Below are 23199 nucleotides of genomic sequence, written 5' to 3'. Positions count from 1 at the left end.
GCTAAAAAATTTGTTTTATTATAATTTATCTTCAGGTCTGCCCAGACACCAAATTGTTCAATTTTATCCATCAAGTGGCCAATTGAATCCATTGGTTGTTCCAATATAAAAACCAGATCATCCACAAATGCCCTCAATTTAAATTGTTCGCCTTTAATCGAGGCCCCCTTAATATTTGGATCTTCTCTAATCTGATTATTCAATATCTCCAAAGTCAAGATGAAAAGTAGCAGTGATAATGGACAGCCTTGTTGAGTTCCTTTCTGTATGGGGATTGATTCTGATAATTCTTCATTAACTCTCACCTTGGCCGTTTGAACAGATTGATTGTACCACCTTCAAAAAGTCCTCACCACATTCCATTCCCTTCAACTGTTGTACCATAAATTCCCAGCAAACATTATCGAAGGCCTTCTCTGCATCCAAGTTTATTTATACGGCCTGCTTCTCTGGATGTGTTTCATAAAATTCAATTAACATATTGTTCTCACATTGTCTTTCAAATATCTTCTGGGAAGAAATCCTGCATGGTCTTGATGTATAACCATTGCTAATACTTTTTTCAAACGTTGAGCAAGAACTGAGGCAAAAATTTTGTAGTCCACATTCAACAATGAAATTGGTCTGAAATTTCTTATGTCTTTCCACACCCTCTTTTGGAATTAAGGATATTATTGCTACTTGCCATGATTTTGGAACTTCCGCTTCTTTTTGGATCACTTCTATCAATTGCTTAAGGTATTAATAAATAATCTTCAAATTCTTTATAGAACTCTGCAGGAAGACCATCTGGTCCAGGTGATTTAGCATTCTTTTGATTCGTTATGGCTTCTCCTAAATCTCTTATTGTCACTGATTCATTCAAAATTTTTCGTTGCTCTTCGGTAAATTTATTCAGGTTATTCTTTTTGAGATATTCTACCAACTCCTCTTCATTGAGTTGCTTAGACTCATATAACTTCTTATAAAATCGCTCCACAATTTGCGCTATCTCTTCTCTTTGAAACTTCTCTTTATTATTTTCATCCCTCGAGACCGTTATTACTCTTTTCGCGCCTTCTTTTCTCAATATGTATGCCAACCACCTTCTAGGTTTGTTAGCAAATTCAAAAAAATTTTGTTTAGCAAATCTTAGCTTTTTCTCTACTTCTTCTAGTAACAATAAGTTTAGTTGGTGCTGTATTTTCTTGATCCTATCCTGAAGCGCCTGTTTAGTAGGCTGCGCTTTTAAATCTTGTTCTGCTTTTCCTGCTTGTGTCATTAATTTCTGAAAAATCTCTGATTTCTCTTTCTTTTTCTTGAAACTATACCTTATCGCTAAACTTCTGAAATATGCTTTAGCTGTATCCCATACCACTTGCATCTTCACATCTTGGGTGACATTTTGTTTAAAAAAAGATTCCATTGCCACTTTAGTATTTTGAAAAAAACTCTTATCTTTCAATATTTGCGTCTTCAACCTCCATTGCCTTCTAAGTTGAGGACCTTTAATCTTAATAGATATTGGATTATGATCTGATATCACTCTTGGTTGAATTTCTACCTCTGATAGATCCTTAACCAAGTCTGTAGAAATCCAGCACATATCTATTCTTTGAGAAGGACTGATGACTGGCTGAGTAGTAGGTAAAGTCTCTTGAGTTTGGATACCTTGTTCGCCAACCATCGATAAGATCCAGTTCTTCAGCTAATTTCAAAAAACTTGTTGGGAGCTGAGGACCTTTAGTTTTAGAATCCCTATCTATTTTTGTGTCCAATTGTCTATCAAATACTGCATTGAAGTCTCCTATTAAGCAATATGCAGAATATCCGTAATTCAGCAGCTTAAGGCGAAGATCCTTGAAGAAGTTATCTTGGTGGTCGTTTGGTGCATGAATGTTTGCCAATAAGTTTTTTTTACTTTCTATGGTGATTTCCACAAACAACATTCTTCCATCTTCCGAAGCAAATTTAAATTGCGGATTAAATCTATCCTTTGCATATGTTGCCAAACCCCTTTTCTTTTCGTTTGCGTCTGTTGCCACAAACACACTACCAAATATTTTATTTTTCAAGAGGTGCTGATCTTTTGCCAAGATGTGCATTTCTTGTAGGCAGATTATATCAATATCCAATTTAGTTAAATATTTGAAAGTCTTTCTTCTTTTTGAGGGGGAATTAAGTCTGTTGACATTAATAGGGCTTTAAAGGTTAAAGCCAGCAGCTTGAAGAGAATCTGCTACATTATTGGTAGCCAGTGCAGCGTTTTCAGCACAGGCTGAATGTGTTTCTCATGAGTTACTGCTCTCTTCTTCAGATTTATGGATTGCTGGGCTTTTAATGAACTGCGAGTAATTTTAGCCTTTATTGCTGGTTGCATATTTTGGACGAGTTGCAACTTTGAGCTAACTGATGGTTGGCAAAATGGGATTTAAAATAATTTAATAAATAAAAACACAGGCGCCCTGTTTTCTGTGCCTCTCTGACCACCCTCAATGAGACAAAGTTTATTAAAGGACAACTTTATGAAAGAGTTCAAATATCATCATCATCAGCCTTTATTGGCATAAAAGAAATCAGATTAAGAGGATTACCAACATATACAGAATAAAAAATTACCCATAAAATACAAAAATACAGTTAAAATTTAGAAATATCATTGCCAGTTAAAACTATGGTTACAAAATCCTTAGGCGTATTATGGTGGCCAGAAAAAATGAACTTGGCTACTATTTCAGTGTCTATCGGGAAGAAACCGCTCAGGAGCCTACAGACTTTCAAAGCATCCGAGCAGTCTCCTGATTTCTCTAAGATGGGACGCAGAAGTGAGTTATGAAGCTGTGAATATAGCAAACAGTGGAGCAAGAAATGGGGGGCTCTTTCAATGGATGTGTGGTCACAAGGACAGTATCTAAGAGAGTAGGTTGTCTTGTTAAATCAGCCAAGAAGTATGGCAGAGGGCAGAGGATTACATCTAGCAAGAGAGAAAGCTCTTCGATGCTGGGGTGTCAATAAAAGGGGAAAGTATGAGGCCATTTTCCCCGCGGTGAGGGGAATCTCAAAACACTGGAGAGAGTTCAAATATGTAAATCGTGTTCACCATCTCAAAAACAAAACAGTGTGGAGTTCCTGTGATAGTCTCCAACCAGTTCTACTGTCCGCTATTCAGTGAGCTCAATAAAAAGCTGCAGCTCAGGGACTCCCTCCCAGGGTAGACGCTCACACTTCCCCATAATTTCGGCCTTACCTGCTTGAGTTGATAGATGGTTTTTGAGTGATCACCTCCAGTAATCTGATCCAGCAAGTCGTCCACTAGTTTTTTGCTGTAGCTTCCGGAATCTTTCACAAATTCTTGCAAGCTAGACAGAATTTTGGACAAATGCAAGAAATGCATGTTTAATAGAAGACATGCGTATTTGTATATTGACGGTGGAAAGTGCTGCAAAGTTGCTGCCAACTCCATTGGGTTTTCAAGGCAAGAGACATTCAGAGGCAGTTTGCCACTGCTTGCCTCCATATAGCAACACTGGATTTCCCTGGTAGTCTTCCATCCAATGACCAACCAGGGTGCTTAGCTTCCAAGACCTGACAAAACTGGGCTAGCCTGGACTATCCTAGATCTTTATAATGTCTGCAAACCATCAAAAACCCTTCTTCCTTCAAATGGAATCTGAAGTTGGAACACTTTCAGGATTTCCACACATGCTACGTAACACAGTTTAGATCCCCTTCTGTGACTGTTTGCTTGTGGATTTTGCCATTTCACACAGTAAAATCCACTCACCAAGTTCACTAAACGGATTGAAAATGCATTATTTAGTGTGTGTGAAAGTGCCTTTGTTTTTTCCTAATTTCCACATTACTTTATTCTAACGAGGTTTTCTCATCCAAACATTCCTTAACCTTTTATGCTGGTGTGACAAGCCCCAACATCAAGGAAGTATTAGTGGTTTTCAAGGTTATCTTATGACATACTTACCTTAAGGCGCACTGGATTCCGGTTTCATCGCCATATGCTGAATACAGCAGTTCCATTTCATCCGCTTTCAGGTCATGAAATATAGAGTGGTTTTGCACTGAAAGACCCGCATTGTTGCTTGAAAGAAAGGTAACTGAAAATAAAGAGGGGGGGGGAGACACATGTTTGGAATCTCTTTTCGTAAAGCACAGCTGCATTTCTCCGGGTTGGTTCACACAAGCAAATGCACCACTTGATGACTGCAGCAGCCAAAGTTGACCCCAGATCCGTGTGAGCGAATGAGCCGAGAGCAAACGGAAGAGTCATAAATGCTTCATCTAACCCCTGGATTTTCAACAAACTTTCAGTTGTGAACCAGCAGGAACTGAGGAACTGAGCGCTACAAAAATCCAAACGAGGTCATGTTCTGTGTTCTTCTGTTGGTTTTAAAACGGCATGGCACTTGTAATAAGACCAGTGTTTTGGGCTTGAGAAGGTAAAAATGAATAATGCCTCAGAACAAGGCACAGTTCTAAACGCCGCTACAACCCAAAATACCCCCTTACCTTTGTGCCTTCTTTCATCTTTAAACCCGAGTGCTGTGAAACCAGGCAACAATTTACTTGAGAGAGAGCTCAGGTCCACTGGATGGGTTTCCTCCTCTGTATCAAGTTGAATAGAAGTATATAGTTATCACCCTTCTAAAATTCACATCTTATTGTACATTTAGATATATGTCTGGGAATGGGATGAGCACAAGAATCATGGTTTAGTTATATATTTTTATTTTACAAGTAGCCAAGAAAAAAATCCAGATTCTCAACTGATTCTTAATGCAGTTGTGATTTAAAAGTTATGAGAGCAAGTTTGGTGTAGTGGTTAAGTGTGCGGACTCTTATCTGGGAGAACCGCTTTTGATTCCCCACTCCTCCACTTGCAGCTATTGGAATGGCCTTGGGTCAGCCACAGCTATCGCAGGAGTTGTCCTTGAAAGGGCAGCTGCTGTGAGAGCTGTCTCAGCCCCACCCACCTCACAGGGTGTCTGTTGTGGGGGAAGGAGATAAAGGAGATTGTGAGCAGCTCTGAGATTTGGAGTGGAGGGCGGGATATAAATCCAATATCATCATCTTCTTCGTAAAAGAAAAACCCCAGCCTTTTCAAGTCAGTGATGGCCAACCTTTTTGGAAAATACAAAGAAGTGTTACTCTGTTCCTACAGTGATTTTGACCTCTCATTCACCTTGCAGAGAAGCAGAAAAGAACAGACGAGGAGGAGGGGTGCAACCCCAATTTATGCTCCAGCTGCCTGTGTTAAGAGTTGGACACAAAGCTAACATAAATAGCTGGAAGATTAGGTGGAGTCAACAGAGGAGATATTTATGGCAATTTAGGCCAGAGGTGCAAGGGGGCATCTCTCACAGTGCAATTCTTTAAACTCTAGCATTAGAGAAGCTTTAAAAACAGAATTTCATCATGAATCAATAAAAGCACAGCTACACTTATTTAATCCTCCCTGAATGGCCCAGGCTACCCTGATCTTGTCAGATCACTCTGAGGCCAAGCTTAGGGGTTGCAATACTCAGGAGGGGGCAGAGGACCCCCTGGTTTGGAGGCCCTCCCCCCGCTTCAGGGTCATCAGAAAGCTGGGGGGAATGTCTGCTGGGCACTCCATTATTCCCCCTAAGGAGACCGATTCCCATAGGATATAAAGGAAAATTGATCCGTGGGTATCTGGGGCTGGGGGGGGGGGGCTGCTTTTTGAGGTAAAGGCACCAAATTTCCAGTACAGCATCCGGTACCTCTCCTCAAAATAGCCTCCTAAGTTTCAAAAAGATTGGACTGGGGAGTCAATTCTATGAGCCCCCAAAAGAAGGTGCCCCTATCCTTCATTATTTCCAATGGAGGGAAGGCCTTTAAAAGGTGTGTGGTCCCTTAAATTTGACAGCCAAAACTCCTTTTGGAGTTCAATTGTGCTTGTCACAGCCTTGCTCTTGGCTCCACCCCCAAAGTCCCCATTGTTCCACTGGACTTGGCAACCTTATTAGTACTGGATGGCAGATCACCAAGGAAGTCCAGGGTTGCTACACAGAGACGGGCAATGGCAAAGCCACCTCGGAATGTCTCTTCCTTTGAAAACCCTGCGAGGCCCCCATAAAGTGGCTGTGACTTGACAGCACTTTCCATCACTACAGTTATTTTTAAACATATACATCAAAAATGTCAGAACCGTTACCTTCCACTTCTGGGTCTGATGGATTGACTACGCTGAAGACCAAAGAACCATCCCCATTCTTTTTCAAGTAGCCAATCTGCACTTGAACATACACAGGAACAAAAATGCACATTATTCTTGTGTCTGCTGATAAGCGACCAAACAGCCGAGTTTCAAAAGATCTAACCCTCACATCTCCATCTCATGGCAAAGGCTACAGAAGATCCCACTGCCATAGTGACCCTTGGCCCCTGTGTATTGTGGCTGACCCCTGGACAGCATCTTCCTGAGGAGACGGGAACAATCTTTCCATATGAACATATGAAACTGCCTTATACTGAATCAGACCCTCTTGGGTCCATCAAAGTCAATCTTGTCTACTCAGACTGGCAGCGACCAGGGTCTCAAGCTGAGGTTTTTCACGCCTATCTGACTGGACCCTTTTTAGTTGGAGATGCCGGGGATTGAACCTGGGACCTTCTGCTTCCCAAGCAGATGCTTGACCGCTGAGCCACTGTCCCTCCCCTCCCCTTAGCTTTCTCTGCACACCTTTCTTTGCAGGCCTGGCTACAGCCTCAGCACCCTGACTTTCTGCTTACGTTGGATATTGCTCTTAAGGAACACCTTCCAGAGTTGTGGGGCTGGACTTGTGGAATTTCAGTGCCTTATGGCGTGTTGATGGCCACATCCTTAGACAGTAAACAATAGAAGACTATGTAGCACAATAATATTATGCCAATAAGGAACAATTATGACAACAGTTTGTGTATCCAACCTCTGATATATTATAACAAAGCAAATAAATGTGGCTGACAAGTAGGCACTGTCCATAATAAGCAATATCAGTGCACAGTCCAAGTACTATTCCAAAATTGTCCTGGAGTGGAGCACAAATTTGAAGAACAAAGGAAAGGATGCTGCAGCCAAAATAAGAAGCTCAGGAACGGTTTCGGTGAAGACACCTTCAACACATTCATGACTGTAATGGCTGCAGGCGGAGCCTAAAAGTTGAAGGTGTCTTCACCGAAACCGGTGTCTTTAAGGTGCTACGGGACTCTTGCTCTTTCCAATGTTTTTTGATGTATTTTCACTGTTTTAACAACTGTTTTAAAATCCTTTTAATGATGTACGTTGAGGAAGGTTGAATTTAATGGCTTTAGAATGATAATTTTAATCTTGCACGTTTAAAATTGTTAGCCGCCCTGGGAGCCCTTGTAAGGGCAGAGAGGCGGGCTATGATGGCAGCGGGGCTCAAGGGGCAAGACCTTGCTGTTGGGAAGACATCGGCTGATCCTGTCCCGAGCTTCATCCGCGGCGTGTTCCACCAAAGCCAGGACGTGCTCTTCCGCTGTGCTGTCCGTCAAGCTGCAGGCGTTTCCCTCCGGTTCAAATATACAGCTGTAACAAAGAGCAAGTTGCCCAAATCATTATGGAAGCAGAGCTCTTCCCTCCCCCACCCCCACAGCAAGGCAAAAGCTCTGAGTGAGGGCTGGTGCCTCTCCGCACAGGTGAGATGGGCAGAGCTCTTTTGGCACCAGGTTAAAAGTCTTCTTTCGGCCCAAGCGTTTGTTAGAATCTGAGGTTCGTTTAAGTGGTTTGTAAAGCTGAATAATTTTCTTGCTGCACACAGCATTCACCTACAGCTCTTCAAATGCTGAGAAATTCTATTTTGTCATTATTTTATTCTGCTGGAGGTAGTTCTATAGAGTGTTTGCTGGCTGGCCTACCTGGTTTTATTCTGAAAACCGCCTTGAAAACTTTTGTTGCCGCCCCTCCTATAATAGATATGTTTATGAAATAAATAAATGCAACCGTTCTCCAGGATCAACCTGCATTGCTTGATCTTTTTAGCTATGCGGGGCCTCAATATACCTCATGCTTCAGATTGCAAAAATGGAGGGCATGTATTTCGCTATTCAGCTCATGCACAAAAAACGGTCTGTGTTTAAGGAGAATGCCACAACTGATCAGCTGGATCAGACCAGGGTATCTCTGGCTCAGCATTCTGTTTCCAACAGCAGCCACCCAGATGCCTCTGATCATTTACAAAGAGGTTTGAAAGTGAGGTCTTCTGGCTGTTGCTACTGTCTCTAGGGCAGGCTTCACTGTACTCTCACCCAGCCGGGCAAGAAGGGCTTGTCTGGCATCTGAGACCCCAAGACCTTTTGCATCCCAAGTGAGGACTGTATCCCTAGGTTAAGAAAACTCACATTTTAAGCCCTGATTGTGCAGTCATGTAGCGCTATATTTAGTGGCAAACCAGTAAAGGTAAAGGTAGTCCCCTGTGCAGGCACTTGTTGTTTCCGACTCTGGGGTGATGTCACATCACAAGGTTTTCACAGCAGACTTTTTATGGGGTGGTTTGCCATTGCCTTCCCCAGTCATCTACACTTTCCCCCCAGCAAGCTGGGTGCTCATTTTACCGACCTCGGAAGGATGGAAGGCTGTGTCAACCTCGCGCCAGCTACCTGAAAACCCAGCTTCCACCGGGGATTGAACTCAGGTCATGAGCAGAGCTTAGGACTGCAGTACTGCAGCTTTAACACTCTGAGCCACAGGGTCCTTTAAAGGAAAGGTCCCCCGTACAAGCACCAGTCGTTTCCAACTCTGGGGTGATGTTGCTTTCACAAAGTTTTCACGGCAGACTTTTTATGGGATGGTTTGCCATTGTCTTCCTCAGTCATCTACGCTTTCCCCCCAGCAAGCTGGGTGCTCATTTTACCAACCTCAGAAGGATGGAAGGCTGAGTCAACCTTGAGCTGGCTACCTGAACCCAGCTTCTGCCGGGATTGAACTCGGGTCGTGAGCAGAGAGCTCGGACTGCAGTACTGTAGCTTTACCACTCTGTGTCATGGGGCTCCTGGCAAACCAGTACATTTCGTTAAAAAGAAATGCATGATGGGAAATTAGGAACTGAAATTGGCCTTGATTTAGATAGTCCACTTGATTTAGATAGTCAAGTGAGCAGGCTTCTGCCTGCTTCAGAGAAGACCCACAAGTGTTTGGGAGAGAAAACTAGAAGTGTTATTCTGTGATTTCGACTATTCTTAAACTGGAGTGACTCAGCATAGGATTCCACTGCAAGTCACTCATCACTGACAGTTCCCTGGCACTTTGTCACCAAATATGCCTGACCATATTTAAAAAACTCACTTGTCAATACATGAAGTTGCCCTTTACTGAATCATAGAACCATAGAGTTGGAAGGGACCTCCAGGGTCATCTAGCCCAACCCCCTGACAATGCAGGAAACTCACAAATACCTCCCCCTAAATTCACAGGATCTTCACTGCTGTCAGATGGCCATACAGCCTTTGTTTAAAAACCTCCAAGGAAGGAGAGCAAATAACCTCCTGAGGAGGCAGACTGTTCCACTGAGGGACTGCTCTAGTTGTCAGGAAGTTCTTCCTCATGTTGAGCTGGAAACTCTTTTGATTTAATTTCAACCCAGTGGTTCTGGTTCTACCTTCTGGGGCCACAGAAAACAATTCCATCCCATCCTCTAGATGACAGCCCTTCAAGTACTTGAAGATGGTGATCCTATCACCTCTCAGCTGCCGCCTCTCCAGGCTAAACATCCCCAGCTCCTTCAACCTTTCCTCACAGGACTTGGTCTCCAGACCCCTCACCATCTTTGTCGCCCTCCTCTGGACCCGTTCCAGCTTGTCTATATCCTTCTTAAAATGTGGTGCCCAAAACTGAGCACAATATTCCAGGTGAGGTCTTACCACAGCAGAGTAAAGCGATACCATCCCTTCACGTGATCTGGAAGCTATACCTCTGTTGATACAACCCAAAATTGCATTTGCCTTTTTAGCCACCCCATCACACTGCTGACTCATGTTCAGCGTATGGCATGGAATCAAGACCTTTCGTCCATCAAAGTCAGTATCATCTACTCGGACCAGCAGTGGCTCTCCAGGGTCTCAGGCAGAAGTCTTTCACATCTCCAACTACCTGATCCCTTAAACCAGAGATGCTGGGGATTGAACCTGGGATCTTCTGCATACCAAACAGATGCTCTAAAATTAAGCACAGCCCCTCCCTGTCCAACTGTATCCGAGCTCCACTCAAGTGTCTTGTAACTTGCACAGGGTGGACTGCCTTGTATCCACTTGTGGGGAGGGACGGTAGCTCAGTGGTAGAGCATCTGCTGGGGAAGCAGAAGGTCCCAGGTTCAATCCCTGGCATCTCCAAAAAAGGGTCCAGGCAAATAGGTGTGAAAAACCTCAGCTTGAGACCCTGGAGAGCCGCTGCCAGTCTGAGAAGACAATACTGACTTTGATGGACCAAAGGTCTGATTCAGTATAAGGCAGCTTCATATGTTCACTTCTTTTCTGCAATTCCTTTTTTTCCTTACAGAATTCCCAAATTACTTTGCTCCTTCTGAATGGCAAGATAGTCAAACACCAGGCAACTGTCCTCAGTTGCTTAAAAAATACCATTAAAAAGTAACCAATGTATTCTTACAAAAAAGGAATCAAAACATGGAATCATTCGATTGATGGTTAAAAAAATCAGTTCTGTAAGATAAGACAAAAAAAAAAGCCCAGGATAAACAACTTCCTTACTGGAAGGTATTTCAGGACATGCAAGAGCTGAGTTTATACTAATGGGGCCAGTTCTGCTCAAAACAGCAGATGAATCCCCCAACAGCGAATACACCAATTGTCAAATGGCATCACAGTTTTGAAGGTGTTTGTCTAAAGCCGATTTGACAACCGACCAAGCTCCTGAACAGTTATTGGAAAGACAATTACGAAGAAAAAAAAATACACACACAAACCTGCAAATTAAGCATCCTGGAAAACATGCAACTGCAATGGGGGGGAAGTATCTGAAAAAATAAACTGAGGTTTCTCAAACATGCAGGTCTGCTCTGAGTCAGAGCGGGAAGAACCCAAAGGTCCAAACACTAATGTAGAACAGGATGACTTCTCAAAGTTTTCTGATGGCAGCTCTGCAAGCTGTCAGTTTTTTGAAGCAATAAAAATTAGAACGAATGAAAGTACTTGTGTATCAAGACTGATGCATTAACTGTCCATTAACAGCAAGAAAATATTTTTGAGTTTATATGTGTGTGTGTGTGGGTGCGTGTGAGTATATGTGTGCCCCTGGAAGCCATGGGGACCTCAGGGGGCTGACCCCTACTGGGGGCATGGATGATGCTCGGGGAGGCGGCTGAAGAAAGCCTGCCTCTGCCTCCTGACTGCTGGCATTCCAAGGAGGTCCCCCATCCAAGTGCTTGCCAGAGTCCAGCCTGCTGAGCTTGCCTGGACTATCCAGGTCAGGGCCAAAAGAATAATCTTTAACAGCAATTTCATTTTAAATAGAATCACTAAACGGAGACCACCCTCAATATACCCTCCAGTCTGCCTCCTTTGCTCACCACCACTGTTCCCCATTTGGTGAGCAAAAATTCTACTTTGTGAGGCTGGCATGATATTTGTGAGCTCCTGCATCAATTAGTGTGCTCTGGGGTCATCCTTCCTGAGCAAAGAGAAATACGTGTGAGCTGGAGGCGAAAAATCTGTGAGCTGGCTCATGCTAGCTCAGCTTAGAGGGAACAATGACCACCATCCGTTTTGGAAGTGCTAAAGAGAGAGAGAGAGATGGATTAAAAGCATTCCTGACTACCTTGTTGGTTTTGAAACTGTGTTTTGGAGGCATCCTGAGGTTTCTGATTAGGGACATTTCAGAGGGTAGCTGTGTTGGTCTGAACAGCTTGGAGGGGTTGTGAACTTTTGAGAGTCAACGCTCGCTTCGTCAGTATCTGACAAAGGCAGAATTGCCCAAAAGCTCACACCCCAAAAGACATGTTCGTCTCTACAGTGGTGCTGGGCTGAAACCTACTTGGGATCAGGGCTTAGAAGGCCGACTGGCTCACCTGTGCCAATCTTCCCCTGCAAGCCACAGCCACAACAGAGCGTTACAACAGAGAGATACTCCAAGGGGAGCTTGTACTGCACGCAGGAGAACAATGAAGATACACAGGTCAACGCTCCAGGTGAACAGAAGACCCTGAGGCCTTTGCCAATTCTCTGGAGTCCCACAGCAGAGAAGCAGGGACTCCTTAAACCACAGTGATGTGCAGGGGTGGAATTCTAGCAGGAGCTCCTTTGCATATTAGACCACACAGCCCTGATGCAGCCAATCCTCCTGGAGCTTATAAAAAAGAGCCTTGTAAACTCTTGGAAGACTGGCTACATCAGGGGCGTGTGGCCTAATAAGCAAAGGAGCTCCTGATGTACCAAAAAAGGGACCCACGCAGGCAGGAAGTCTGCAAATCTCATTCTCAAACCAATGCGGACAAAGAGGCATCACCGAACAGAGAGCGAAAGCGCTGCAGACTTGTATTTTTTTTTTGTTACCTAATTACTTCTTTACTTGGCTTTTTGGATTTCTTGGTGGTCTCCACATTCACGGGAACCACTTCGGGCACGGGCTCCTCGACAGCCGTGTCTTCGTCGCCCAGGAGAGCTGCCTGCTGAGAAAAATCCATGTCCTGCATAAACGACATGCTGCGCTTCAAAGCTAACAGCCGTTCCTAGAATTAGAAAGGACAGAGCAGCAGGGACTTTACACCTTTCCCTCATAGCCGAGGTGCTATGACGATGGGATGGGATGGGGATGGCCATGGCGTTGCGCCTAAGAGCTACCGCTGCGATGGGGATGCAACATGGAGTCGGTCATGGCGGCGCGAGACCTGAACGTCGGCAGCCTAGGAAGGAAAACGACACGCGCCGAGAGAGCCACCTACCTGCGAGTGCGACTGGCTGCCACCTTTGCACAAGGAAGGCTGCGAGCAGTAGCTCACACGACAAACAGGCCTTCTCAAACGTGTTTTTAAATTTTCGTGTATTAAAAAATGTGTCCTGTATGCTTTCCAATCTCCTCTTTTGCAACTTTCTTTATACGTTAGGAAACGGGAGAAAGGGCTTGTGTGCCGTTCAGGGGGCTGGGAAGCTAGTGGGATTCTTGTGCTGCATCGGATAAATCCTAAAACACCTGGACAGGTAAAAGAGGGAGGGGCTGTGGCTCAGTGGTAGAACATCTAAAGAAGAACTGCAGATTTATACCCCGCTCTTCTCGCTGAATCAGAGGCTCAGAGTGGCTTACAGTCTCCTTTTTCTTCTTCCCCCACCACAGACACCCTGTGAGGTGGGTGGGGCTGAGACGGCTCTCCCAGAAGCTGCCCTTTCAAGGACAACTCTTGCGAGAGCTATGGCTGACCCAAGGCCATTCCAGCAGCTGCAAGAGGAGGAGTGGGGAATCAAACCCAGTTCTCCCAGATAAGAGTCGGCACACTTAACCACTACACCAAACTGGCTCTCTACATTTCTTTCTGTCTGTCTGTATCTGGTAGAGCAGGATACTCTATGGAATTTAATTCTCATGGTTGCGTGCTGATCTTTGTTTGACGCACTGAGGCAAATAATCGGTCTCTAAATTTAAGACATAAACAACTGTGCTCAAAACGACCAGCTACTAGGGAGAGGGCGAGGCTCAGAGGCTGAGTTCCTGCTTGGCATGTAGAAGGTCCCAGGCTTGATCTCCAGTTAAAGAGACCAGGCAAGAGGTGATGGGAAAGACCTCAGTCTGAGACCCTGGAGAGCTGCTGCCGGTCTGAGTAGACAATACTGATGGACCCCTTAAGGGTTCGATTCAAGACAAGGCAGCTTCATGTAGAGGAGAGGCTATGATTCAGCAGCAGACAATGTTGGTATGCAGAAGGTCCCAGGTTCAATCCCTGGCATCTCCAATTAAAGACCTCTGCCTAAGACCCTGGAAAACTGCTGCCGGTCTTGAGTAGACAAGACTGACCTAGATGGACCCAGGGTCTGATTCAGTAGAAGGCAGCTTTGTGTGTTCATTGATTTATTTGTAGCCCACCTTTCTCACTGAGACTCAAGGTAGGTTATGTTCTTTAAATCAACGCGATATTGGTGGGGGAGCTTTACAGAAAGGTAATTTTTAAAAAAGCGTTGGCATTCCAAAGTGATTTCTGTATATATGCGCGTAAAAAAAAGAGGCAGTCCCCTGTGCAAGCACCACTTGTTTCCGACTCTGGGGTGACGTTGCCTTTGCAACGTTTTCACGGCAGACTTTTTATGGGGTGGTTTGCCATTGCCTTCCCCAGTCACCTACACTTTCCCCACAGCAAGCTGGGGACTCATTTTACCGACCTTGGAAAGATGGAAGGCTGAGTCAACCTCGCGCCAGCTACCTGAACCCAGCTTCTACTGGGATTGAACTCAGGTCATGAGCAGAGCTTAAGATTGTAGTACTGCAGCTTTACCACTCTGCGCCACGGGGCTCTTATACATACATGTGTGTATATATGTGTGTGTGTGTGTGTGTGTGTGTGTGTATATTGAAAAATTACGCAATCACAAAACTTTTCAACAAATTTAAAAATAATATGCCAGATTTCTATTTCTTAACTGGGAGCACATTTTCCCAACCAGAAACCATACCTTAAAGAAGCCATTCAATACAATCACAGCTATACATACACCACTGTTTCCGTGGGTGCCCAGAAATCAGCTTGCTGGGAATGTTGGCTTTCATGTAATAAATGCTTGGCTGGTTGTAAAAATATGCTTGCTGACAGAACCACACCTGTTGAACTCCTGAAGTCAGAGAGTGGGAAGGGGACTGAGGTTTGCCATAGTGGGGTGGGGGCTTCGGCACTCCACTGTTCGTTTACCCTTCTTATAACCAGAATATGATGCAGAATATATGATGCAAAAATAACAAAAACTCTTGTAAGGGTGCTTTAAATATACACGCAGTGAAGTTCTGTTGTTCTTGGCATGGAACCTGGATTGCTTTGTTTTGGTAGTGGTATACGCAACCTTGAATATTGCTGGCACCAAAGGCACTGTTATAGTAGCTAAAGACACATGGATGAAATCATGCTTTGCGCACTACAACAGTTGCACTGACTGACTGGTCTCGTGCTTGGTTGCTCTTTCATAGCTGTCTTACTTTGCTCATCATCTTGAAGCCCGTGTGGAGGATCTTCTTGGCCAGTTTGTAGTACACGGTGTCCGGTCTGTTGTACGTCATGGCGTTGTCGCACATCAGTTTAAAGTCTGCCTGGAAAACACAATGCAGCACTGCTATAGTTTCGGATACTAACTGGATTGATGGATGCTCAGGCACCAGCATGTCACTAAATCTGGATAGAATGTTAGAATGGGAAGGAAGGCTGATGAACAAACATCAGTTAAGAAGATGATGATATTGGATTTATATCCCGCCCTATACTCTGAATCTCAGAGCGGTCACAATCTCCTTTACCTTCCCTCCCCCTATGACATCCTCTGAGGTAGGTGGGGCTAAGAGAGCTCTTACAGCAGCTGCCCTTTCAAGGACAACTCCTATGAAAGCTACAGCTGACCCAAGGCCATTCCAGCAGCTGCAAGTGGAGGAGTGGGGAATCAAACCCAGATAAGAATCTGCGTACATAACCATTACACCAAACTGGCTCTCAAGATGACCCGTGCCCTACTTAATTTGTTTCTTTTTGGGCCAGTTTTTAGGCCTAGTTCTTACAGAACAGCTGATAAAGTGGTAAATCTGTGTCTGGAGAAAACTGCAGCTGGGAAAATATCCCCGCCTTACAAAAAAATAGCATGTCACACCCTTATTTTCTCTGTGGAGGAAATTCTTTTGTATAGAGGAGCAGTCATGTAAGTTTCTAGTGGCATAATGTCAGAGAGCCAGTTTGGTGTAGTGGTGAAGTTTGCGGACTCTTATCTGGGAGAACTGGGTTTGATTCCCCTCTCCTCCACTTGCACCTGCTGGAATGGCCTTGGGTCAGCCAAAGCTCTCGCAGGAGTTGTCCTTGAAAGGGCAGCTGCTGTGAGAGACCTCTCAGCCCCACCCACCTCACAGTGTGTCTGTTGTGGTGGGAGAAGACATAGGAGATTGTAAGCCGCTTTGAGTCTCTGATTCAGAGAGAAGGGCAGGGTATAAATCTGCAGTCTTCTTCTCTTCTATATGTGGTACAACTAAGAGAAACTCCTGAGCAAAGCCACTTCATAGCACAAGCGCATGCGAGAGATAGACAGGTTTAAAAACACTTTTGATGTTCTTGTAATTTTACAGATATTCATAACCAGGGCTTTTTTGGTAGAAAAAGCCCAGCGGGAACTCATCTGCATATTAGGCCACACACCCCGACAGCACCATTGTCACATATATGGGCTTTTGTAGAAAAAGCCCAGCAGGAACTAATTTGCATATTAGGCCACACTTCCTGTCACCAAGCCAGGTAGAACTGCTTTCCTGTGCATTCCTGCTCAAAAAAAAAAGAAAGAAAAGAGGCCTGTTCATAACATATTGACCCTCTTTCTGTCAAGAATATAATGCTAGAGTGGCCCCTAAGTTTGAAAATATGCTGCCCACTAATTTGCACAAGAAGAATGCACAAACAGGCAGAACTATTGACGTGATCTCATGTTAAGTCGTTTTATTCTGTGTTACTGAACACAAACATCATCATTACTGACATTTAGCACATCACTATTCATTCACCTTGAATTCTGTGACTGATTTGTATTCATTGTTTGCTATTTTGTCTTTCATCGTGCCAAAATCCATGGGATGCTTTATTATCATGGAATAGCCAGGAGCAATGGCATCCGTGACGGGGAAAGCAAAAAACCCATGGGGATCTTTCCTAAAATAAGAGAGACAAAAACACAGGACTTAAAATGTTTAACATGATGCTAGGGAATAATATTACAGACACTCTCTTTTTTTGCACAAAAGCCATTTTATGTCAGCTACAGAACATCAAGCGTCATGTTTCAGAAAAAAGAGAAGAAAGTTATTTCTGAGTTCCACTTTTGGAGAGACAAATTCTTGCGCAATAAAAACATGCAGTAAGTCCTGTCCGAAAAGCCACCCACAATCGACATCCAAAATTAACACAGATGGTTGGATCCTACAATTGGTCTACTTGTGCATTTAAAAAAAATAAACAAATGACATACAGGTCTACCACAACAATATGAGTTTCTTTCAACACTAAAGGGACACCTAGATTTGCATAAAATGGAGAAGTGGAGAATGGCGCAAACAGATTTGTGTTCTCGTTGAGGAGGAAAGCGGGGGGGTATCACAACCTGTGATGTACACTGAAACTGACAGCCTGCAAGATTTGAAAGCAGCACTTCTGCCAATCAGGTGCCCTCAAAGAGGAACAGACTCCAAGAGTTCTGCACGTATACTCGCACGTGAGCATGCAAAGTATCTGCCCAGTTTCTGAAAGGTATTCATCTAAAAAATAGAATTACTTCAACCACCTCAAATTCACAATGTATTTTTGGAAATAACAATCATAGCTTCTACTGGATCAAAGCCTAAAACTGCACGTGTCAGCAACCCTGTTTTTGAACGCAGTTCTGCCCCAACCATGGAGAAGTGGAGATGGAGGGAGGAAGGTGAAGTCCAATCTTAAGAGCAAAAGGGTCCAGCAAACAAGGGCGCTTTCTCCAGCCTCCCCACAGCCTGTTCTCTCAGGAACGGAAAGATCCTCTGTGCAAGCACCAGTCGTTTTCGACTCTGGGGTGATGCTGCTTTCACAATGTTTTCATAGCAGACCTTTTTACGGGGTGGTTTGCCATTGCCTTCCCCAGTCATTACACTTCCCCCCCCAAAAAAACTGGGTACTCATTTTACCGACCCTGGAAGGCTGGAAGGCTGAATCAACCTCGAGCCGGCTACCTGAACCAGCTTCTGCTGGAATCGAACTCAGGTTGTGAGCAGAGGGCTCCGACTGCAGTACTGCAGCTTTACCACTCTGCGCCACGGGGCTCTTTCTCTCTCAGGAACACCTCGTTATTTGGGCCCTTCTATCTCTTTGGTTCTTACAAAAATCAAGCTCCTCACCCATTTCATACATGAGCAGAGCAGAGGTGCATTTAAGAGAGTTCTGAAACCATAACGTCTACATTCAGACGTGTCAGAGAACAAAATCATAAACCAACCTAAAACACAATTTTCCTAAACATTACAGCCACACAAGATTACACACCCAGCTTTGAAACTTCGACTCTGCTGCCACCCGCCAATCTCTCCGCAGAATATGCAGCCTCACCTTTGTAACTGGCGAAGAAAATGTTCCAATAATTGCTGGATAGGCGTGCTCTCGTTTTCTGCTACAATCCAACACAAGGAAAAACAGACGATTAATTCTTTGGCAGCTCTCTGTAACGCCTGCCTAGCACACGGTCATACTTGTATAATGTGCTACTCTGTACATTCCATTTACGATGGCCAGAACAGAGGACCAACAGCAGTCTCCTGAATCTCGAGGGTGGGTTTTGCTAGAAGAGCTGAACTTTTACTAAATCTGTGTCACAAGTTGTTGCAACGAGACGAGGACAGCAGCAGTGTGCACCAGCAAAATTATCCTTTTAATTGTTTGTAGGGAAGGGTATGCTCATTGTTACGACAGCAGAAGTACTGTTATCACATTGGAAAGTGATTCCAGAAATACTGGAATGACTCCCGGTATTTAATTAATATTATAATCATGCCCTTTCTGACTCCCCCACGCAGAATTAAAATGAAGGGGAGAAGATTGTGCTTTGTATTGCGAGGAAAGTTCCATGAGTGAGTGAACCATGGTATTATGTACGCGGAGGAACTGTTCCTGAGGAAGCCTTGGGCGTGAAACACTATTACAAGCGGGCGGGAGTGTCAAATTAGCGGCTTGCCGAGGAGCGGCTTCTGAAGCGTCTTAGAGCGGCTGGCAGTCACTTTCTCAGAACAAGTACTGGATATGTCGTGTCATAAATATCACTGGAGCGGACTTCTCTCCGGGTCTCCCACTCAAAAGCTTCACAAGAGAATTTGAGAAATTGGAACCTGGACTGTAAGCTGTGAGATATTGGGACCCAAGAGAGTTACCATCTGAGAATGCACGTGGTGCTTTTGTATTTGGTGTCTGTGATGAGAATGATATATGCGAAATGTGTGACAATTTTGTACGAATTCCTATTTTATGTTCTTATTAAAAATATGGAGCAGAGGTCCATCAGTGGCTATTAGCCACAGTATATATATATATGTGTGTGTGTGTGTGTACACACACACACACACACATATTGGCCACTGTGTGACACAGAGTGTTGGACTGGATGGGCCATTGGCCTGATCCAACATGGCTTCTCTTCTGTTTTTATGTGACACAGAGTGTTGGACTGGATGGGCCATTGGCCTGATCCAACATGGCTTCTCTTATGTTCTTATGTGACACAGAGTGTTGGACTGGATGGGCCATTGGCCTGATCCAACATGGCTTCTCTTATGTTCTTATGTGACACAGAGTGTTGGACTGGAGGGGCCATTGGCCTGATCCAACATGGCTTCTCTTCTTTTCTTATGTGACACAGAGTGTTGGACTGGAGGGGCCATTGACCTGATCCAACATGGCTTCTCTTATGTTCTTATGTGACAGAGAGTGTTGGACTGGATGGGCCATTGGCCTGATCCAACATGGCTTCTCTTATGTTGTTATGTGACACAGAGTGTTGGACTGGATGGGCCATTGGCCTGATCCAACACGGCTTCTCTTCTGTTCTATAGTGACTATGTATTAATGCGGATGATTATATTTATAGATATTGGATATTATTATTTGTGCAGTTATTTATTTCTTTAGTTTGCACTGTGGGTTCCTTGCTCAGATGAGGCAGAAAAAGGGGCTGATGTGACCTCTGAACTCTACAGGCCGATTCCATCACCCAAAAGAAACAAACAGCCCTTTAGTGCACAGGGCCTTTAATGTCTATGGGTGGTACACGAAGCCTCCAGAGGACTCAGAAAAACAAACCATACACAGCCGTGCCCCCTCCCCAGTTTCCCTGCTCTTCAAGTGGGTGGGCTCAGCCTCCAAGATGCTGGCCTGGAACACAGTCCCAGAGCTCCCAGCAGGGTCAGAAAGAGCTTGAAAATCTCCTTCGACCCTGTGAGGCAGAACACTATGTTGGGGCAAAGAGATGTTATGTTATGAACACATCTATTTTTAATTACTCACCAGGCTGAGTTCTGCAGGCCCGGACTGGCCGATCAGGAGGTGGATCAACCTCTACTTTTTTCCCAGGATCAAAATCATCGGTCTCACCCTCTGTGTCACACAGCTCCTTCTCTCTTTTTCTTTTCTTCTCTTCCTGATACCAAGAGGCAGAATTATGAAAGCTGGTCAACAGCAGCTTGTACTGGCAGACACAAAAGACTGCATATTCACACCGAATCTTCTTTAAAACAAGTAGGGACTTTGTTAATTTGACAAATTCAGGAGAACAGATCCCCCCCTCCCCCAGTGGCTCTACTGAAATGCCACAGGAAACTCTGGCTGGTTTACCTTAGTAAGGCTGTTAACACAAGCCCCAAGTCATCTTCAAAACATATGTATTGTTCCGTATCAGGGAGGCTCAAGCTCAGAAACTGGGGCCTAGCTGTGTCAGCTCTCTGATCTGCATACTGTGCAAGAACCGCAGGCCCAAACTTTTCTGCACCACAGCACCATCTTCAAACTGGCCAGCTGAGGAACCATACTCTTTCTAGAAGGAACTAACGGTGGTTTCAGGGATCAGCTGACTGAAGAGTCCAATCAGTGCAAGTCCTGGAGGTATAAGGCTGTTCCCATCAGGCTGGGCCTTTTAGCTTGAGCAACTTGTTGGAAATGTAAAGCCTGCCCTATAGCTGCAGGATCCTGACTGCTGTCCATGCCCAGTACACACCAAGATTCCACAACGGTTCGGGGGTCTGTTCTAAACAAAGCCAATCATCAGCAACCTTTCCTTTCCTCCTCCTGTACAGTCGCTTCACTATATTTCCATAACATTTTTTATTCTGGAAAAACCATGAATAAAGCTTGAGAAGAAGCCCACGATCATGACCAGTTGCTCTTTCCTGGGACATAAAGGTGGCTTGAAGGGGGGAATTCTAAATGGACACTGGTGAGCTGTGGCCTGCTTCTGAACAGTGTTCCCTCTAAGCTGAGTTAGTTTGAGCTGGCTCACAGTTTTTTAGCCTCCGGCTCACAAATTTTTGTCTTCGCTCAGGAAGGATGACCCCAGAGCACACTAATTGATGCAGTAACTCACAGCCTTAATGCCAGCAGCTCACAACTTTCATGCCAGCAGCTCACAAAGTAGAATTTTTGCTCACAAGACTCTGCAGCTTAGAGGGAACATTGCTTCTGTCTAGTAATTTCTACTGCATTCCTCGGCAAACTGAATAAAGGCATGCGCTTAGTAAGCGAGAGCTTTTGCCCAGTTGCCTTTTAAATTTCTCCTTGGGAGAAGCTGAATCTGCACTGTCCTGCTCGGTGAGGCATCACTAGCTGGTAGGAGAAGTTTGGAAAGATGGCAGAAAGGGAGAGGGGCATGTCGTGAAAAAGCAGCAGTCGAAGGCTCTTTGAGCAGTTGAATTTTTTCAGCTCTACCGTGTAGCCAACTCTGTATCCTGAAGGCTGAGAAGAGTACTGCTACTAAACAAACCAGGATCGTTGAAGTTGGACACCTCACGAAACTATCATAAATAGTTTGCATAAATAGTTGCAACGAACAAGCAAGGTACAAAGTATGATTCAAAATCCCAGTTCAGCACCACCACCAATCCATAATTTGATGGGAAGTCTGCCTATGTTATGAGAAAACTGGAGTTTCATAAAACCATGGTATGTTATCAGTAATTAACTGCGATGCTCAAGTGCGGTCATTATGGGGAAAACGGACTCCAAATGTAAAGAATTAAATGGCATTTATAGCTGAAGGAAGACATATAAACATTTCTTAGAACACAAGAAATGTTTAAAACACAAATAATAAACACCTAATTTGTATTTAAGCAGCAGATCTGTATCGAGATGTATCAACCATGCTCCTCTATGCAAAATTACATTTGCCACATAAACCAGGGACAAGAATTCTATCCTAAACTTTTCCTTGAGAAGTCACTGTCTACATGTACCAAACTGTTTGTATGAAGGAACACTGTATCATGTGAAGCTGTCATCAGCAAGAAATGGTACAGACCAGATTGAAGTTTACCAGTGAGTGCTAAGCCAAAGCATTTAGATGTAATTTTTAAAAATCTCAGATGTTGTTATGTTGTAGAAGGCTTTCACGGCTGGAGTCCAGTGGTTGTTGTAGATTTTCTGGGCTGTGTGGCCGTGGTCTTGGCATTGTGAGACCTGACGTTTTGTCAGCAACTGTGACTGGCATTCTCAGAGGCGTAACCCAGAAAACCCAGAGAGAACTTCAGTTTTCTGGGTTACACCTATGAGGATGCCAGTCACAGTTGCTGGAAAAGCGTCAGGTCCCACAATGCCAACACCCACGGCCATACAGCCCGGAATATCTACAACAACCAATCAGATGATGTCATTAACAATATTACTGTCTAGCCAAAACAAAAAACAAACAATCCCAGAATTCATAGCTTCATCAAAACACTGTAAAACTGCAGGGTTATTCGAAACTAGAAAATATCTTTAGTGTTTTCAAAAGAATCTAGGCACAAAAGTCATTTTGTAGACAAAAGTCATGCTAATTTCCTAGGAATTCTGGCAAGCTCACTGGATGACAGCGTACATAAGACTTTTGGCTCCAAATAATCATCTATTGCTTTCACCAGAAGGAGTCAGGATAGGCTTGCCAGTTCCCAGGTCCCGGCGGATCGTCAAGATTCTGCTAATTTCAATTTCAACAGGAAAGGCAATCGATGCTAAACCTCCCTGTTGAAAGTTTGACAAAGTTTGTCATGTTTACCTTTCTTTTCCGTCTCTCCTCATCGTCAGGATGCTTTTCTTTCTCTTTATCTGACTTCTTTTTCTTTTTCTTCTTCTTTTCCTTGTGTCGCTCTCTCTCGTGGTCCGATCGGTCATCGTAATAACTGGAATCGTGTCCCGATCCTGAAAGTTCAGTCACTTCGCTGCCTCCGACTTTCAGTACCAGCTTCAATGGCTTTTCCAAGGGTTTATCCACATAATCTAAAAGTATAAAAGCATACACAATAAAACAATT

At 44.2% G+C, this 23199-nt stretch overlaps 1 protein-coding gene across 3 annotated transcripts in view; it reads right to left on the bottom strand.

Annotated features, from left to right (window-relative positions):
* BRD9 (bromodomain containing 9) overlaps positions 1-23199 on the bottom strand; it is a 41249-nt gene that overhangs the window by 15940 nt on the left and 2110 nt on the right. Inside the window, exons 2-12 of one of the 3 annotated variants that reach the window (XM_060247806.1) lie at positions 22945-23165; positions 20205-20337; positions 18261-18321; positions 16694-16838; positions 15140-15250; positions 12520-12695; positions 7414-7546; positions 6170-6245; positions 4504-4599; positions 3959-4091; positions 3227-3338 (exon numbers count right to left, since the gene is read on the bottom strand). In XM_060247806.1, coding sequence (XP_060103789.1) covers positions 3227-3338; positions 3959-4091; positions 4504-4599; positions 6170-6245; positions 7414-7546; positions 12520-12695; positions 15140-15250; positions 16694-16838; positions 18261-18321; positions 20205-20337; positions 22945-23165 — 1397 coding nt within the window. The remainder of the gene's footprint in view (positions 1-3226; positions 3339-3958; positions 4092-4503; positions 4600-6169; positions 6246-7413; positions 7547-12519; positions 12696-15139; positions 15251-16693; positions 16839-18260; positions 18322-20204; positions 20338-22944; positions 23166-23199) is intronic. The other 2 variants (XM_060247807.1, XM_060247808.1) reach the window with 2 other exon arrangements.

The sequence above is a fragment of the Heteronotia binoei genome, chromosome 10, assembly GCF_032191835.1.
Source record: "Heteronotia binoei isolate CCM8104 ecotype False Entrance Well chromosome 10, APGP_CSIRO_Hbin_v1, whole genome shotgun sequence".
Lineage (NCBI taxonomy): Eukaryota > Metazoa > Chordata > Lepidosauria > Squamata > Gekkonidae > Heteronotia > Heteronotia binoei.
The sequence above is the reverse complement of the archived record's forward strand: the minus strand, read 5'-3'. Positions and strand labels throughout refer to the sequence as shown.